The sequence below is a fragment of the Primulina tabacum genome, chromosome 8, assembly GCF_025594145.1.
Source record: "Primulina tabacum isolate GXHZ01 chromosome 8, ASM2559414v2, whole genome shotgun sequence".
NCBI lineage: Eukaryota > Viridiplantae > Streptophyta > Magnoliopsida > Lamiales > Gesneriaceae > Primulina > Primulina tabacum.
In genome coordinates this window covers 813,919-833,949 of record NC_134557.1, presented here as the reverse complement: position 1 = coordinate 833,949, position 20,031 = coordinate 813,919, and the positions used below count along the sequence as shown (strand labels likewise).

Here is a 20,031-nt window from a genome sequence, read left to right as displayed (position 1 = left end):
ATCATACCATATTCTCGCTAATTGTAATATCAGCCACATTGATATTAGTTCTAAAAATCCTTTATTTGAACAACTATTTTAATTGAATTTAATATAAATGAATCTGGTCTAATTTTCTGCATCTAGAAAAAACTCAACCAATCTAGAAATTTAGCTATTCATGGACAATTATTATGTTCAAATAAACTAGCCATGAAAGTTGCCTAACATGCCGAACTGTACATGATCGATTATGAACACTTAATTTTAGATTTAAAAGGGTGGATGGATTTTTAATCATATGATATAAATTAAGAGTTACTATATATCGAACTAATTATTCTCTTATAATAAATGCAAGCTTAGTTTTTTTCTTTTTTTGTTTTGGGCCGGTTAAATACAAGTTAGGTTACGTGTACATGCAATGTATTTGATATAAATTTATTTCATTAAGTAATGAATCCAATTAAATAAACTTGAGACTCAAAAAATGACCAGAATCCTGCATAAATACAAGTGCCAACGGGTGTTTAATAAGCGTTAGAAAATGTTATAGTCTTTAATTACCCCTCCAACTTCTTCATACCCACAAAATCTTCCCCACTTATAATTTCCAAGAGCTGTAATCGTTTCCCTGTAAACAACTCCGCCATTTCTAAAAGAAATTTCCAGTTGCCGGTTGCTCGCTTGCACTCTAACTCCATTTGCATTCCGTCCTCCGGAACCATCGACAACCATGATAATTTGTATCCATCTTCACCTTATTTGATTTCCAAGCCTATATAATCTCATAGTAAGTTGCTAATTGTTACTTGAGAACGTATAAAATTATTCTGCTACTTTTGTTTGACAATATAAATTCTCTCTCTTTTTGAATGGGATGAAATAAATTTATTTGGACATATGAAAATAATAAAAAACTTTCTTTTTAAAGATGTGTAGCTAGCATACGTTTATATGTGTGTGTGTGTGTCATATCGGATTTTATGTTTAGCATTTTTCTGTATTATTATTGTTCGCAGGAATTGCAGACAAGTTCCTAGCAAAGCAAAGGGTGACGAAATGGTCAAGAACTCGTTTACTTGTAGAGCACTGCTTTGCAAGCTCCACGAACAAGAGGTTCTTCGCGATTAACCCCATTATTTATTAACGCGAAATCACGACACACATGCGCGTGCATACGCCACATAGATAAAAACAAATTTATGATATCGATTCTTATTTCTTCTTAGCAAAATAAGTATTAGAACATATATTTAATAGTTAAAATTGATATTTTAGACCTATCGTCGGCCTTGTTTGTTATTATCTAATTTTAAAGCATCAATAAACAGAAACAACTCGACTTATTTTAGGATGGTAAATGAACTGAATCGACTTGTTTATTAGTAAAAATTGATTTTACAGCTTGAATTAAATATATTTAAGTTCGAGCTCGATTTGATTTTCAAAAATTTTAAATTTTTTGGCTTGAGTTTGACTGGAAATTGCCGCCGATCTGGATCGGCGACGGTTTTAATTGCACCGTCGCTACTAGTGACGGTTTATTCAAACAGTCGCTAATAACAGTCGCTATTAGCGACTGTTTTTTGAAAAACCGTCGCTAATAGCGATGGTTGTTTCAAAAACCGTCGTACATCAATGTCTTAGTCCAATCAAGTCCCGTCCATTTACAAGGATGAGACCAAATTTATCCTCTGATCCGTCCCACCTCAATTCTACAAAATTTCTCTCCCAAGTCCCAAGCCCTTTAGCGACAGAATAGAATTGCGGACTCCCGAAGAAATCGAATTGCTCATCGGCAAGGCAACAATCCAGGTAAGAATCGGCTATACATTTTTTATTTTGTTTTTTATAGCTTCTCTGTGTGTGATTTGTGGTTTCTTGATTGTTTGTTGTTGAGTTGTTGAGTGACTATTTACTTGTTTATTTGGTTAATAATTATTTTATTCTTGTTTAGGATTATAAATTGAACTATTTCAAAATGGAATATCAATCTGCTGCAAAGAAAGGAAAAACATTGATATCCTCTTTCTTTAAGAAGAGAGATCGTCAAGCTAGTGAAGATACTTCAATTCCTACGGTCCTTACAATGCAACATCAATCCAGTGAAAGTCTTCTATTTCCCAATATCCAAATTCCTTCATGTTCCTCTCCTAGAGACGATCATCAGTCTTCGTCTACTATTATTGAACGAGATCCAGGAAAAAGAAAACAGATATGTGAATATCATGTTAATGTACGAGATGAGATAAGACGTTCATATCTAAATATGGGGCCTTATCAACCAGATATGTTGGAGTATACAGGTACAAAATTTGGAAGCCAGAATCGTCGTTTTCAGAAAAAAATGGTTTCAGAAATTTTATTGGTTGGAGTATTCGCCTTCAACAAATAAGGCATATTGTTTCTATTGTTTTCTTTTCCTGAATGATGTTAATTCATCTAATATATCGGCATTGGTCAATGAAGGATTTGACAATTGGAAAAGGGTAAACCAAGGAAAAACATGTGCTTTTCTTGCCCATATTGGTTCTGCAGCTTCTTCACCTCATACTATGTGTGAGAGAAGGGCTGAAAATTTGATGAGGCCCTCACAACATATTGATAAAGTGATGCATGCACAATCTAAAGAGGAAAAAGAGAAAAATCGTCTGCGTTTGAGCACCTCAATTGTAGCTGTTCGTTGGCTAGCACTTCAAGGTTGTGCTTTTAGAGGTAACGATGAATCTCTATCTTCATCTAATCGTGTAAATTTTCTTGAATTGGTGAAGGCTTTTGCAAAAATGAATATAGAAATTGATGAAGTTGTGCTTGAGAATGCTCCAAAAAATGCCCAATATATCGCTCCAGAAATTCATAAAGAGATTTTACATATTATGGCCAATAGAGTACGACAGATGGTTCGTGAAGAAGTTGGAGATAAATACTTCTATATTCTTGTTGATGAAGCCCGAGATATATCTAAACGAGAGCAAATGGCCATTATATTGAGGTTTGTGAACAATCATGGGATTTTGACAGAAAGATTTTTTTCCATCAAAAGTGTTAATGACACTACCTCAATGAATTTGAAAAATGAGATATCAAATGTTCTTGTTCATCATGATCTCCATGTTAAGAAAATCATAGGCCAAGGATATGATGGTGCTAGCAATATGCGTGGAGCGTGGAATGGACTTCAAGCATTATTTCTCAAAGATTGTCCCTATGCATACTATGTCCACTGTTTTGCACATCGTTTACAACTGACATTGGTTTCTGCAGCTAAGGATGTTAGTGTTATTTGGGAATTCTTTTCTCATTTGGACAATATTGTTAATATTTTCACTTCTTCTACTAAGCGCATTGCTGAATTACATACTGCACAGAGAAATGAAATTGAGTATATATTGTCAATTGGAGAACGTGATTCTGGAAGTGGTGCAAACCAGATTGGTAATTTGCAACGAGCAGGAGCTACTCGTTGGAGTTCTCACTATGATTCGGTAAAAAGCTTGATAGGTATGTACACTGCAACTTGCAAGGTTTTTGAAGTTCTCAGTGATTATTCTTCAAATGGAAGAGTTAAGGCTGAAGTTCGGGGGATTTACAGAAACATGACAAGCTTTGAATTTGTGTTTATTTTGCACTTAATGCATAAAATTATGAGAACAACAGATACTCTTTGTCAAATTCTTCAAAGAAAATCTCAAGACATTTTGACTGCTATCACATTTGTCACTACTACCAAAACTTGCCTTCAAGAATTTAGAGAATGTGGGTGGAATGAATTTCTTCAGGAAGTTAAAGTTTTTTGCTCAAGAAATGAAATTGATGTACCTGACCTTGATTGTCTATATAAGATTGGACGTTCCTGTCGGCAAACTACAATAGAACATCATTACCACTTTGATGTTTTTAATGCAGCAATAGATTTCATTTTGATGGAGTTAAATACTCGGTTCAATGAGTCATCGGTGGAACTTTTTTCTCTTAGTACAGCTTTAGATCCTAAAAATTCATTTGACTCATTTAACAGTGATGATATTTGCAAGCTTGCGAAGAAGTTTTATCCTGGAGATTTCACAGATCAAGAAATTGTTGCTTTGGAGTATGAATTGATACATTATAAACTTGATGTGATGCAGAATTTAAAGGTTTCTACACTTGTTGAGTTGTGTCAGCAATTGACCGAGAGTGGACGGTCAAGTGTTTATGTTATGTTGACTAGATTGATTCATCTTGTTTTGACATTACCTGTGTCTACTGCCACTACTGAGCGGGCTTTTTCAGCAATGAAGCATGTGAAGACGGCACTTCGCAATAAAATGGAGGATGACTTTCTTGCCGATTGTTTGACACTCTATATTGAACGAGATTTAGCTAAACATATTGATGTAAATTCTATTATTAATGAATTTTATGTTTTAAAATCTCGTAGGGCACAACTTCGTTGAACGATATAATATAATTTTTTTTTTAATAATATATAACTTATCATATTGACTTCAAGCCCCCCCCAACTTTTATTCCTGGATCCGTCCCTGATGATATATAATTATATTATATCGATAAAATATTAAGATAACAAACGACCTGCGAACCATCGACTAAAATGATTTTGACCTGAATTAGATAACTTCAAAAATAATCAAATATTTATCGAGTTAGCTTGGAAAACTCACGAGCCCGATCAATTCATTTAGAACCCTAGCCTAACAATTGTTGATCTGGAATTAATTTATTATTATTTCCAATTATCAAATTTTCATCTATTTTTTATTTTCCTATTTTATTTATTTAACACCCTTTTTTTAATTCTTAATTATTGTACATTTTATTGTTTTGGTAATTTTACTATCCAAATTATTTATTTATATGTTCAGATAATCTATAAATCATAATATTTTGTACACGTCAATATTTTGGAAATTAGAAAACTTATTTTTAAAGTCATGTTTAAAACCATTTATTCAATGAGAAGCTGAATAAAAACTAATAGCAAAAATACTCTTACCCCCCAAACGAATACATAATTATATAAATAATTGTCGACTCAACTTGGTAAGTCGATAAAATGGAGCATATTGCAAAATATTTTAAATAAATTTGCATTTTCTTTTATCTATTCTATTTTATAAAAGTTGAGGACATAATAGAAACCACACCAAAATATGTATATCCATTTTTACCTCTCCATTGTGGACAAATTCACCAAAATTATTTTATATCAAAATTACAGTGTAATCTCTCACTATTTCTTATAATTATAATTTGATCTTTATTTAAATATAAATCAAATAAATTATAAAAAATATTACAGGAACGCATAGTTTTTATAAATGTTTTAAGGGATCAAGCTGTTTAGGCAAGTGTATCACCCAAACGTGATGTGTTTCCCCACCAAACTCCATCCCCACGTTTCTTTGTCTAATCTATTTTTTATTTTTCCCATTTATTTTTCAAAATGATTGAGCGACGCTTCTTAATTTTGGGTTGGATCACATGTATTTTGTCATCGTATTGTAATAATTCTACTGAATTTATTAAAAATTCCGTAAAAATATGCCTCCCAATGGAATTTATATCCCGAGATTTTTATACAAATATTGGTATTTTTATAACTACTGTGTGCTATTCAAATTATATATATGTTTAACATAGATTTTCAGAAGTAACGTGGGGCAAACTAAAAAAAAATACTGATATCCGAAAATTAAAGTGTAATTGAAGAAATCGTACTAAAAAAATAAAAAAAATTATAAATACGGATATTTTTGTTAGAAAGATATTATAAATATACACGATCCCAATTCATCACTTAAATAAAACAATGAGTTATCGATATATCACCCATTCCGAGCGAATTACAGCTGTGGTTGTCCGCCTAACCTAAATTTTTCATGTGAATTCGTTTTTAAATAATTTATTCTTTTGCTTTTCTTCCGTTTTGTTTGAAAATATGTAACTTACATGTTCGATCCGACATGTCCTGAGATTTTGGGTCTACAAATTAATGATTTGTAGCGGACAATACATGCAATTCTCTGTGCGCACAAACCACTTGAATATTTTTGTTACCCTACATTTCCATATTTTTTATATGAATTATTAATTTTGTTTAAATTCCATTTTTTTCTTCAGATGTGTGTGTAGGGACTTGGGACCAAAGGCTTATTATTAAGTCAAAATATGTAGTTATTAGCATAGATATAATAATTATAAATAAAAACTTGTGGATAGTATTTTGTGAGACATATCTTTTATCTGGGTCATCCATAAAAAAATATTATTTTTTATTGTAAATATCGGTAGGATTGACCCGTCTTAAAAGTATCACAAGCTTGTCGTTGGGTCAAAGTATATATAATTTTATTGTCTTGTAATGTGGAAGTACTGAAAACCATGTTTTAAAATGATAATTAGCTCTATAAACATGAAAATTGTTTAAAACAAGAATTGAGAATTATGGTGAAGAATTTAATAGCGATTTGGACCTCAATCATTACTATATTTATGTATATATTAATGGATGGAATATCGATTATTATCATATTAGTAGTCTTAAAGAGCCAATAAATTAAAGATGAACGAATTGTGTATATTTGGTGACGACAGTTGTACATGACTTAAGTACAAGTAAATACAGCACAAACTTGTTGCATCTGTATTCTATGGCGCTTTGTTCCATCCACCGGCTAGCCGACCTAAATTAAAAGGCCCATCTAATAAGACGCGTTTTTTTTTTTAATATTTTAATGTTAAACCAAGTGTAATCAATTTATAATTAAAATTTCATCTTGTTATTCAATCTCTATATTTATATGATTTGATCGATCTATTGGTTCCAAATTCGAGATCCATTTATAATAAATTTATCTTCCTGCTAAAAAATATTTTCAATTTAAGAGAGAATATATAATTGGATTATAATAATATTAATAACTGAAAACATTTCAATTATAAATTACATAAATATATTTTTTCTTCAAGATTAATCTACATATAATTCGTATGTTATGTCAAAAATAACTATTATATATAGGCTGATCTTGTCTTATAATACAATGGCTAAAGTTTTATGTCTCGTGAAAAAATATTTTTTGTATCAAAAGTATTTTTCATGATAATTATGAAACAGATCAACATGCATGTCTCACGGATAAAAATATATGCTACTGTCTCACGAAAGATTTACTCGAATTTTTATTATAACATGATCTACATGAAAAATGCAATTGAATTCATATTAGATAACATGAATATGAATTTATTTTTAAAAAAAATGTAAACGAAAGTATCGCTAATTCGCCATGTCTTCATAAAGGTCTGTTTTTTTAAATAAAAACAGAAGTAGTATATTAAACCAGATCATGTAAACTTACATCATAAATTACAAAATGAGGAGGGGTAACTCGGTCTTCAAGATCAGACAAAGAAACAACGTCCCTAGCTAATGTATGACTTGCGTGATCCGTTGATCTATGATCAAAAACAAAATAAACAGATTTGATATCCAGATGTATAGGATCTTGCATTCTTCAGTAATGACCATGATGATAGACGAGTTTTGTGACATAGAATTTAAAACATCAACATTACGAGAGCGCGAGACTCGGTTACCATATTACAAGATCTATATATTTTATCCGACTGAGGCCTTCTCTAATCCCCATAACTTCAACAATCGAGTGATGACAGACACTGGCAGATTGTCGTCTATAGAAACCACGACTGAACCAAGATGTTTCTTATAACGCATGCATATCTTACGGTACCCGATGTCAAAAATTAGCTGCGTATATGTTACATTTCACAAAAGTCGAGGAGGAGTTTGCAAAGGCATTACTTAGAACAAAGGACCAAAGCTATCTGATATAAAATGGTTGCTAGTATACTCTTAACATCCCGCACCACATAATTTCTGTTATGTCATATGCTCCACAAAACCATCGCTACGAAACAATAAAAAGGGAAAATATTTTATTTAAATTAACATATATATACAATTATATTTTTTGTCGGTCAATTAAAATCGAGTAATTTGCAATGCCATTTTCTCCGCCAATTAGTTTGATTTAAAAATTAATGGTATTTTCTCCGCCAATTAATTTGATTATAAAATTAATGCTGGCTATTATTTATGATTTTTTTTATAAAAAAAGTAGGGACAATGTTCTGATTTCAGCCTTGTCTCCGTCGATGTCTCCCACGCACTATCCATAATTGAACATAATAACACTTTGACCCCTGACGTTTCTATTTTTCGAATTCAACCCTCTTCTTCTTCTTCAAGCTTATAAATTCAAGTTCAACATACTGATTAAACCTTCTTCCAGCTTCGCTCGAGGAAGATAGATTTCTCTGCACTTATTTTTTCTCCTTTTATTTTCTCCGTTATTTATTTCTTTTTTGTATTGGATCCTCTAATCTGGAGAAAATTATTGTACAATTCTTACAGGTAAATTTTAAGCTTTTTGTAGTAGTTGCAACTTGTAAACTCGGTGGGAGAGTTCTAGAAAAGCTCTCTTTCTGTTTTGGAGAATTTTTTATGTAGCTATTTGTGATGATTTATAAATTTTGGTTCAGCCCAGATGCAATTTCACAGTTTTCTTGGATTAGCAATCAATTAAATCTGTGGAGCTGAATTTCATTTTTTTTCTCTCTGCTATTTCGAAGTAATATTTTCTGTGGCCACGGTATTTTTTTCCAGCTGGTTTTAACAGTCCTGAGTTGATTGATGTATACGCGGAATATTTTTTCCAGTTATTTTTCTGAAATCTCAGGGTAACGAAAAATTTATAAAATAATCTCGGTCAAACAAGATTTTTTTGTTTGATCTGTTTATCGTGTCATAGTTTTCTTCTCCAATTTTTTTAAAAAATATTTAAATACTTGAACCTATTTCGTGTTCATATGAAAAGGTCAAAAATCTCAGCCGGCTTGTTTCTGGGCTTCTCATCTTTTTACCCGATTGACCAGATCGTAATTCTTGGCTTCAAACAAAATATTATAAAAAAATGCATTCTGAGTTAAAAGTTCTATGTTAAACTTCTACTATTTATCCATTGTAGATTCTAATAATTCTAAAAAAAAATTTCATCTTTCTTGTGAAAAACCGATCAGGTGTTTGATTCAAGCTCTTGAAGAGTAAAATGAGTCCCTACTCAATTCATCACAACGCCTTCACTGCTTATGAAGAGATGAATAGATCAGCGGTGGTTTGCCCCAAGCCACGGCGGCTCAGCCCTGTCGCCGCCACTCATAAAGAACCTTCTTCAGCGAGACCTTTCAGATGTCACGTCAGGTTGATTTTGTTACTTCTGCTTTCTTTTTCATGATATTCATGTTGTAATTATAATTTTATAGTTATGATTTCTTTATTTTTATATTTTCTGTTTGTTGATTGACAGTTATCAGCCGGAGATTTGTGATGCAAAAGCTGGAAATGAGCTGCTGAACATCATCCGTGCCAAGGTGTGTTCCTTTGTTATTGATTTCCTGTGACTCAGGTAGGCAATTAATTTTGTGAGAAATCCGAATTTGAGGGTAATAAATTCTGCAAAACTAATTCGATTTGGCTAAATTGTTAGAATAATTGCCGAACAAAACTAACACGTGCCAACGTATTTGTGGTTTAAAACAAAGCTGAAGTTTTAATGATGCGTAACTAAGTACTATTTTCTTCGCCAATTCTAAAATCTTACTCTGTTTAAATCAATACGAAATTGCATGTGAGGACTTATTGAAACGAGACTGTTTTGATTTATTTTATTATGATTTCCGTGTTCTAGATCTAAACTAAAGCTTGGTTTCATGGTTTGTATTCGTCGCAGGGTGATGATTATGCTGACCAATCAGTCACACAGATAGCCTCGTCGCCTCCCTTTTTTTCGGGGTCGCCACCGAGCAGGGTATCTAACCCACTAATTCAAGATTCACGATTCGGTCACGAAAAAGTCACCCCCATTACCCCACTAACCATTCCGCCCCCATCCGAGCTGGCACCTTCCCCATCCTCCACACGCAAGGGGGGATTCATCCGGGCTAACTTTATAAATCCAGCCGTGAGGATCGAGGGTTTTGATTGCCTTGACCGAGAGAGGCGCAGCCGCAGCATCCCCGCCTTGGCTTAGAGCCTATATTATGGAACAAGAACTCAGAGGACTCATCATGGACACACTTTTGGTACGAGTACTAGGAAATTGTTTTGGATCAGTTTGTGTATTGTAAATAGAATGTTTCTGGAAGTGTCTATAACCTAAATCCAATGCTTCATAGATATAATGTAAGTATGAGTGAAGTTTTGGTCAAGAAAATAAATTTTGATTTGATGGCATTTAGCAAGGGATTCATGTGAGCTAACCCCTCTTTGCAATGTTGTAATTCAGAGACGAGCAGAGGATATTTGATATAGGAGAAAGCTGTAAAATCAGATATTGTCGTGTTTTTGTAGCCAAATTCACTTTGTACGTATGTATGTATGTATAATGATTGTTTAAAGAAAGTTAATTGAATCATTCTTTTTCACACACAATTATTAATGATTGTGAGCGATGAATCTGATTACTCCATTTGACCATGATTGAGCCTTGAATTAGAATACATGTAGCTTTCTTTGGGAGGAAGATGTCAAACCTCTCTCTCCTTGACTTTGTCATTGAACTTATCCAATCGTCTTATATATATATTTGTATTCCTATAATAACTTATCGAGAGTGCTTTTTTTATAAATAAAAAAAGATGATGATCCTGTTTTTTAAAATAAAAATCTTGTCGTAAAATTTAGCCAACTCCCAAATCAAAAGCGGACAAGGCCATTGATATTTGGGCCTCTATGAGCAACTAGAGAGCCCAGCCCAGTATAGTTAAATTGGTCTGTCGTCCAAAAAGGAAATTAAATTTGGGTCACCGATCGCCAAGAAAGTGAACTGGCTGACGTCATCTATAAAAACCACTCCTCCATCGTTCGACCCATTTCAAATAGAATTAATCTCTCATTCTTTAAACAAATGTCTTTTTAGATGAAAAAAAAAAATCGCATTTTAATTTCTCAAGATTTAATAGTTTTTGTTATTTTTTTTTATTTTATATTTTAATTAAACAATAGATTTTAATTTTTTTCACTTTTTAATTATAAATAAATATTAAACTGATTTCTTAAAAATTATAAAAATTTTAATACTTTGAATTGAAATTAATTAACTATAAAAACTATAAATTTAACAAACCAGCAAATTAAGTTGTTAATGTGTTAAAAAATGTACAATGTCAAACAAGCAAATATTGTGAATCAACAACTAATAAGCAACAATTACGAAACATAAAAAATTTATGAAAATAAATAGATTTTCCATAATAAGGTAAACCAGATTTAGATCTTCCGGTATCTTCAAAATAAGATTCAAAATTACCGTTAGCTCGACTTTTAGCCAGGGGCGGTCCTAAGAAAAAAGAGGCACTGGGCGAAACTTATAATATGGTCCTCTTGTATTGATTCGAAATTCAAATGTATATTAAAAAAATTGAATAACAAAATCAAAGTAAACCAAAATGTGTAAATAAGAAAACTACACATAGAAAAATGTTTACATAATTTCTCAAAATAATTTATTCAACAATCAATATTATTTAAAACGCACTCTTCTTGCGTTTTTTGAAGCAAAGTCACCAATTATGTCGTCATATGAGATATCCTCCAGTATGTCTTTTTCGATGCAGAGGATCGCCAAACTATTCAATCTCTCTTGACTCATTGTGGTTCTCAAATAAGATTTCAATAATTTTAACTTGGAAAAGCTTCTCTCAGCAGATGCTACAGTTACAGGAATAGTCAATAAAATTTGATACGCAACCACAACTGTAGGAAAAACATCCATTTTCAATGCAAACTCCAAAATTTTAATGGCTGTCCAAGATTTATTTGTGTCGTAAGCTTCAAGAGGTAGCATCTCTTGCAACATTTGTAATTTTAAAAGCAGATCATGAGCATCAATATCAGACGCATCATCCTTTTTCAAAGCAGATTCAAGATTCACACAACATTTTCTCAAATAATCTTCATCCAATGCCATTAACTGTTTTCCATCCAACAGGAATCCAAACATCTCTTCAAAATTATTCAATTGCTCAAATCTACTTCTCAACTCCAAAAGAGCAATATCGACCACAACAAGAAAATAATCAGTCCTAAAGCATTCATCAGCTGTTTGTGGTTCTCTTTCAGTATTAGCAACCTCATCAAACTGTCTCTTTCTAGAAGCTTGTCATCGCTCAGGAAATACAGGGTCGACTCTAATATTGGAAGCAATTTCTTTAGCAGAATTTATGGCAGATGCAAATCCTTCTTCCCTGTAATTCTCAAAAAAAGAAACAAGCCCTTTCAATTGGGTTTTGAAAACTCATACCTCTAATCTTCGACGATAAAAAATTTACTAAGGGATGACGAGGAGCAACGATGAGTACTGAAACAAAATTGAGATGATAGAAGACAATTGGAATAGAGGTTAGAGATTGGTCAGATCGTATAACTTCATCCTCCGAAATCGAAAATTGAGTCTTACGATTTGAGTATTGAAAATGCTGCTGTTATAATTTTTTTTTATCATATTTAGGTCTTATTATATATATAATATAATTAAAGTAATTATTTGGGTCTCAATACTATTATATATATATATATATATTAAAAAAATTTGGGGCCCCCATCAAAATGGGGCCCTGGGCATGGCCCAGTTTGCCCTTGGAAAGAGCCGGCCCTGCTTTTAGCTTCAAGTCTTTTTTGCTAAATTCTTTCTTGTTGAGTTTTAATGTATTCGTACAGATTTGGATCAGTAATTTTGCGCTTGAGTTGTCTTATTCATTTACTATCAAATGCTCGTATTTTTCCTTATAATTTATTTTAATTATTAAAAGAATAATGTTTATTAATCAAATAATTAATTCAAATTTTAATATATAAATTATGATACTTTATTATTATCGTGTTATCAAACTATAAATAGTTATTAAGAAATAAAAATATTAATATTGAAATAATCATTTAAACAATGTAAATAGAATTGAAAATCTATTTATTTAATGTAAAATAAAAATAAAAATGGATGAGTGGAATCCACAAATAATGTTATGTCAAACTCAAATTTTTTAATGAGGGGATGAACTTTAGTGGATCATGTTAGAGGTATTTGAGGAGAAAGAAAGTCATTGCACCTTCGAGAGAAAATGGAAAAATAGAAATAGGAAATTTATGAAATAGACAACCTTAAGATGTTAATGTGGTAAAAACAACAATAAAAAGACACCAAGAGAGGAACAGATCTAAGGGACAAGTTTAAAAAGGTCTCCAGAAGATCAGATTACCTATTTTTTATTTCAACGAATAATGCTTTTAACTTTAAAAAAAAACAAAGAATTCTTTATGTAAAACTTTTGAGCCCTTTTTTAAAAATCCGACAATCCTGGTTTTGGGGTTCGCAATTTTGAAGTATGGTATGTTTTCGTACGTGGGTAAAAAAATATTGCGCGTTTATTTCATTTAAATTTTTAAATATTTTTATATTCATTTTGCATAAATAACTTCTTGTTGTATTTAAAAATTTACTCTAAGTATATGATATTATATAATATTATCTGTTGTTTTTTGTTTTCTATTTGGGGGGGTGAGGAGCAAAAAGTCGTAAAAATGGAACTGTTTCGTATTCCTATCATGTGGAATAGTAATGTAATATATATTTATTTTTCCAAAACAATATATCCAATTGATTTGTCTGAATTAGGAAAATAATAGATGAGAAATAAGTTTGTCACGACCACATACATATATTAAAATATACTTACCCTAATGAGAAAGTCTTCATTTATGGCCCCATAAAAAATTATTGTCAATAATTAGTGGACTACATGTAATATATATATATATATATATATATATAGAGAGAGAGAGAGAGAGGGACTACCTTGTCCTTAAAAGTTCTTGTGTGTTAATTTGCGGGAAAAAAATAAAAATAAAATCTCCCTCGCACACACATATATAGGGGAAATTATAGTAAATGGACTCTTTTTGGTAAAAACAAAAGTGTCTTTCTCCTATGTATCGAAATACAAAGCAGGTTGCTATTTTTAAATAAAAATAAAATAAAAAAAAACAAACAATAAAGCCCTTATAAATTGTCATGTGTTGTTTATGGTACGTAGACAACAAAGTTATTTATAACGCCTAGAGAAAGATTCCCGGTCAATCAGCGGAGTTTCATGTTTTTGCAAACATATGGATTCAAGTTAATAAAAGCACCTGCATTTTTTTATATATATCTTATATATGGTAAATATTATTTCTATATTGATATTAATTTCTTAAAATATCATTTAATTTCGTTATATAATAATTATAATTTTAAAATGAGAAATAGTAATATAATATATAAACACGTGATTTTATACCGTGTTTCTATTCACGGCAAACTATATTAAATTCACCGACGCGGGGCCATATATTTCTTAGTCAAACTCTGGCTGCCTGTTTATTATTTTCTTATAAACCTAAGTCTTCACCGTCGAGAAAATCTGGTCAAATCTCTCTGGTAAATAGACTAGATCTACTCAGTGCTCCCTTTTCTTTTACGTTCGTGTCATATTATTTCTTATTATCGATTAAAGGGGTTCGGCCAAATTTTATTTTTTTTTAGAAAAAATGCTTACACGATGGTTATATACGGCTCTTTTTCTTCCATCTTACAGGTGTAGCATCAGCATGCACAATTGATGTGCATAAAATGCTATTGAGAAGAACAAATCAAGAAATGTACCAGTTAAACAAATTAAAAGCCTTTCTTTCATTTTTTTAATAAACTTATAACCTGCTAGCATATTAATCCTAGCTAATTAAAACTACAGACACTAGCAATTTAAAAATATAGTCTTTGTATTGTACTAGTAAAGAATTGCAAAATGTACCGACGTTTAACTTCTTAAAACTTTGTTTGAGAAGCCTTTTACTGTAAATTTTTAGGGCATAAATGATTCTTTTTCGTGAACATAATTGAATACACCCTACCATATTTGTCTATGACTTTTCCAACAGAAAAGCTGTTGACCAGTGAAACTTGCACATCACTCCTTTTCATATTTTAACAGTGGCTGTGGCGTGGTTTATGTATATTTTTATCCAACTCACAAAGCCGTCGATCACTGGACAAGTACTCGAACCATTTTCTTATAGAAAGACAATATATGCAGACAAAAGGGCCAAGAGATTCAACCCAAAGCCCCAAACTCGAAGATACCATCGTATTCTTTCATATTAAATTACAATCAGCTGCTGAAGTGTGCTCATTTTTTCTTTATACAGAAACCCTATTCTCAGGTTCACCTGCCATGTCATTTTCCGGTGAGAAAAGCCCAATACTCACGCACCCGTCTCTGGTGTTCCTCCTAATCATTTCACTATTTCATATACGGGCCCTCGGCCCGAACAAGGCCGGAGCGATCAGGGTTTTGGCAGGACATGATTCTTATGCTACAGCACATGAAGCAGAAGCTTCAACAGTGGAATCTTCTCCACCAAGCAGGAATCAAACGCAAATCTTCAAAGATTATTTCAATGGAAGAGTTTCTGATCTCAACAGAACAAAAGATGGAAGATTTCTTGATTACAAAAGGAAGATTCCCAGTTGCCCAGATCCTCTGCACAACTAGTTAACAATAGATATATCATATGTCAATTAATTTAAGTTTTTTTTTTGTTTGTTTTGAAGGTAACATATTTTTTCGGTAGCATTTGGTCCAAAATACCCACGTTTTTTTCTCGTAGTTCTGGTGATATAAGCTGGTTTTTTTTTATTAAATTGACGGGGTTAAACCGTGGGTATTTTGGTATTTCGATATTCTCTTCTTTTCTGCGCCGGAGATCAAGAAATCTTCAATCTGGCCTGTACGTATCTTTTTTAGTTTTACTTATTCAGATCTGCTTAAAACTACTTCCACGTAACAATTATGTTGAAATTCCACATTTATTTTTCTAGTCACATAAATTTCACAAATTCTCTTATCTTGGTTTGCAATCTTTAATTGATTTTAATAGACTCCACGAATGGAAATGATTCAACTAAGTAAAATATAAATGGTTATTTGATTTATGTGCATAAGGGCGACAAAATTAATTAAATGCATACATGTATTATTACAATTCTCAGTTTTTCACTGTATTAATCAAGCTGTTATCTTTCTCACAAGCAAAAGTTTACTGGTGTCTTAACTCTTCATAATCCTGGAAGATTGAAAAAGTAAGAAGCAAATAAAATATGGCTTTCTGGATAATTTCACACAGTTGACTTTTTGGGTATTGCTTAAAGTGGTTTCAATTTGGCTCATATTCAGATAAAATTATAAAGCATTGAGTTGTTGTCATATATTATTTGACAAAAAGAAATAAAAGTCATTGATGATACCCTCATAAAAGTCCGGGTCATGGATGATCCGGGATAACAAATGGATTCCCAAATCAGGGTCATTATGCATGATGGATTCTTCTGAAGCCGGGCAGGTGCAAGCTCAGGCTCAATTCTCCGGGCAACAGAAGCCCGGACTCTCATATAAGCTCCCGGGAGGCATTCTACCTGGGCTACCTCGATAACAGTGTTGCATTCGAGTTCTATCTTATCTGTCAGAACTACAGGGGTTTGACGTGTCCGAAAAGCAATCAGAGGTAGGGTGGCTTGACAGAAAGTCAACATCAAAGGCTATGAGTGGTAGTTGTACGCGCAAATCGAGGTAATCCTTGATTTTTCTTCCTATAAATAGCAGATATGCATCTCATTTAAAGGATTCTGAATCTTTGAACTCTCAAGCACACATATATTCTCACATATATTGCTTTTGTTCTTCCTTCTTCACCTGCTGACTTAAGCATCGGAGTGGCCACGCCGGACACCCCTCCGGCGCCCATTCACGAGTTCTTTTCTTATTTGCAGGTCACGATCGAAGCCATCTACTCTGCTCATTTTCCTGAACAACATTATTGATTCGATCCGGTGGAGCACCCGACCCGTCTCATCTATTTCACTAGGATCGCATCAGTCATGAAATACAGTATACAAACATTTTGAATAATAATAATAATATTAATAATAATCACATATTCGAAAATTTTATGTACTAAGGTCAATATTAATTTGAGCATAAATAAAAGAATCTAGATAGATACTTACCCAGCAGACAAGGGATCTGTAGTTTGTGACATTGAGAAGATTGATCATTGGAAAACATGACTCAACAGTTGTCCGTTCTCCTAACAAAATTTTTTTTAAAAAAAACTCAAATTAAAAAGTGCCGTACTTCTTCTTCAGGTAAAATACACACACACATATATATAGCCAAACCATTTTCGCAGCACAAAAATGGATTTTCAGGATTTTGTCAAGGGCATTTCAGGAACTTCATTGCTTAGTTAGGGTAAATTTTTTTGAAATGAATTACCCAAAGTGGTGGCTCAATTAATACAGACAAATCGAAGGAACTTCCGTCCATGCATGATTTTTTAGCTACAAAAATATAACACTGTTATTCAGTGAAATGAAATGATCGATAATGACAATAATAGGTCGTTTAAAATTAAATTTCAAATACTGAAAACGAGGTATTTTTATTTACAATAATAAAAGAAAAGAGCAGGTCGCGTATTATGCGGCGGACGAGTTAAGAAGTCAGTGTGTTTGCAATTAGTTTTGGGAAATATTTTGTTTGGTAGCATTTGGAATGGAATCATGCTCACTCCGTTGGCATCGCATTGAATTCAGCTCAACCCTCCATGCTTTCACTTCCTCTTTTGTTCAATGCTCACAAAATTCTATTTATTCTATATTTCCTTTTTCACTCCTAGCTTGAGACTACATATATCATATAATATTAATGTCTTGATTAGGCGTTTCGTGTTTATTTAGTTTTTTTAAAAAAAATCTTTCTGTGTTTTATAAATTTTTTGTAATTAATTTATTTTATATTAAAATAGAGATCATATCATAATTACGAAAAAATTGGCCAAAAATATTAGTACAATTTTGGAATTTTTTTGCAGATTTTCGGTCTCACGGGCTGAACCTTAATATAGTGTGTAGATAATAAATTTAAATTTCTCATAAAAAAATATATATTAATTCTATATCATGTAAAACATTGAAAAATATAAACTAAAAATATTTTCTGTGTTAATGGATATGAAAATTCAGCAACAATTATTTTTTAGACCGTCGTTCTCTCTTATTTCATTCGAATATTATTGTAATCATGATATATAATTTAAGAATTTGTTCTCCTTTACCAAAAGTACATATTGGGCCGAAAGTGATGAGATGCTTAACAAACTTATACCTGGTAAAACTAGCAGTCCAGGCCCATAACAGTGGGACGACCCAATAATTGTATACGTTCTCTTTCTTTAAAATATTTAAAATTTTACGACAATATATATAGACCTGATTCCCTGATGCAGCAAGGCTAGGTAGGTACCCGAAATAATGGCATGATATCCACCTTTGTTGTTGTTGTTTTTTTTTTTTTTTCACAGAATGATATCCACCTTTTGAATTGAAATACACTTTTTTTTTTTACATTGCAGATTGATTTTATAAATAAATTAGCTATTTATTACACTGTTTAATTTTTTTGGATATTATTACAAGTGGCAAACATTCGTACAACAAAATACATACCCATGAGTTGCGTATATGTCATCAATTTGTCTCGTGGATGGACTTTCTGGATGTACAAGAGCGGTTAATTTCATCTTGTCCAAATACATTCTTTTTCTCTTCCTTAATTTATTAGACACCGTTCCACTTTGCACAAAAATATTTGTAAGACAGTTTCATGAATCAATTTTATGGGACGGAGATTCTATTTAGGCCATTTATGAAAAACTATTAATTTTTATACGAAAAAAATTATTTATTGATATAAATATGAGCAGAGTTGATAACTATAAAATCGTCTCTTAAAAGACATATTATTATTATTATTATTATCATTACCAACTTTGTAGTGAGATTCGTAGAGTAGTTGTACTGTAATCTAATTTTTTTAAAAATCCATATATCATTTGAATGCCCAACCTCCAACGCTCAGTGGTTATTGCCGGGAGACGCATAGTCATAACTATAGAGTGAGCCACCACAACTGGGCCAATAAGCTGCTCCTTCTCTTACAACTTAATAAATACACACGCTATGTATGTCAAATTCCTTTTAAAAAAAAAAAGAGTGATAAAATCTAAATCATTTGTTGTCTCTGTTTTTTTTAATGGGTGTATTTTTAATTTTTTTTAAATTGGAAATCTTTTCTCACGATCAAATGTTAAAATATCTTAGATCAAATTAATAATTTTACTTTAGTCATACCAAAAATAAACCCTCTTACCTAATAAAATATAATCGAATAATTTTTTTTGAAATAGTAAAAATAATAAAATTTTTAGATTAATTAATTTTGCCTGCAATGGATGGATGGGAATTTGAGGAGGAATTAAAATCCGAGAACCGTTGGTAGAGAAAATTAATTAATTAGTAAAATGGAAGAAAAATATGCTAGGATTGATTAGTGAATAGGTGTTGGTGTTGACTTATCTCTGACGGAGGTGCATTGACCAGGCACAAAGTTTAGACAGTCAATAAATGATGGAATCGCCCTTTTCTCACACTTATCATGTTTACCAGTTCAACACAGATGTGAGATCAAATTTATTTATGATTCCCAACCGAAATATGTGAGAGGGGCCGCGCTGTCAACTTCTCAACAGTCAATTCAATATATTTACATATTATTATCAACTGATTAAAAAAAAGAGAGTGGTGTCTATATATCAGGGATGCGGTCAATGCATGTGTCTACTAGTACTATGCTAGTTTACGAGTAATTTAAAAACAATTAATCCACACTTATTTTGAAAACACTTTTTGTATTAATGAAGGAAAATAATCTATTGATATGGAAATGTTAATGACGTACTTGAACATGTCTTATCTTATCAGCAAATGCACAATAAAACATATACCAAACCATAATAAAAATACACGACAA

The 20,031-nt window shown here is 31.9% G+C and overlaps 3 protein-coding genes and 1 long non-coding RNA gene across 4 annotated transcripts; 3 read left to right on the top strand and 1 right to left on the bottom strand.

Annotated features, from left to right (window-relative positions):
- Positions 1-1,691: 1,691 nt before the first annotated feature.
- LOC142554264 (uncharacterized) lies at positions 1,692-8,939 on the top strand. Its single transcript, XM_075664951.1, has 3 exons — positions 1,692-1,797; positions 1,940-4,358; positions 8,886-8,939. Exons 2-3 carry the CDS (start codon positions 2,538-2,540, stop codon positions 8,937-8,939), a joined length of 1,875 nt encoding a protein of 624 aa, XP_075521066.1. The 5' UTR covers positions 1,692-1,797; positions 1,940-2,537.
- LOC142552673 (uncharacterized) lies at positions 8,247-10,488 on the top strand. The gene is made up of 4 exons (XM_075662434.1): positions 8,247-8,422; positions 9,088-9,268; positions 9,375-9,438; positions 9,798-10,488. The coding sequence occupies exons 2-4, from the start codon at positions 9,117-9,119 to the stop codon at positions 10,095-10,097; spliced, it is 516 nt and encodes a 171-aa protein (XP_075518549.1). The 5' UTR covers positions 8,247-8,422; positions 9,088-9,116; the 3' UTR covers positions 10,098-10,488.
- A 1,100-nt stretch (positions 10,489-11,588) lies between these two features.
- On the bottom strand, positions 11,589-12,366 carry LOC142554263 (uncharacterized). Its single transcript, XM_075664950.1, has 2 exons — positions 12,336-12,366; positions 11,589-12,223 (listed from the first exon to the last, which is right to left on the bottom strand). The coding sequence occupies exons 1-2, from the start codon at positions 12,364-12,366 to the stop codon at positions 11,589-11,591; spliced, it is 666 nt and encodes a 221-aa protein (XP_075521065.1).
- Positions 12,367-15,049: 2,683 nt separating this feature from the next.
- LOC142552672 (uncharacterized) lies at positions 15,050-17,257 on the top strand. The gene is made up of 2 exons (XR_012821854.1): positions 15,050-15,892; positions 17,176-17,257. It is a non-coding gene; the product is annotated as an uncharacterized LOC142552672 (long non-coding RNA).
- Positions 17,258-20,031: the final 2,774 nt, after the last annotated feature.

Coding starts and splice junctions, on each gene's coding strand:
- LOC142554263 (XM_075664950.1), bottom strand. CDS start 12,366: ATGAGTTTTCAAAACCCAATTGAAAGGGCTT. Junction 12,224..12,335: donor AAACCCAATTGAAAGGGCTT/GTTTCTTTTTTT, acceptor AGCGATGACAAG/CTTCTAGAAAGAGACAGTTT.
- LOC142554264 (XM_075664951.1), top strand. CDS start 2,538: ATGTGTGAGAGAAGGGCTGAAAATTTGATGAGGCCCTCACAACATATT. Junction 4,359..8,885: donor ATTTAGCTAAACATATTGAT/GTAAATTCTATT, acceptor TCATATGAAAAG/GTCAAAAATCTCAGCCGGCT.
- LOC142552673 (XM_075662434.1), top strand. CDS start 9,117: ATGAGTCCCTACTCAATTCATCACAACGCCTTCACTGCTTATGAAGAG. Junction 9,269..9,374: donor CCTTTCAGATGTCACGTCAG/GTTGATTTTGTT, acceptor GTTGATTGACAG/TTATCAGCCGGAGATTTGTG. Junction 9,439..9,797: donor TGAACATCATCCGTGCCAAG/GTGTGTTCCTTT, acceptor TATTCGTCGCAG/GGTGATGATTATGCTGACCA.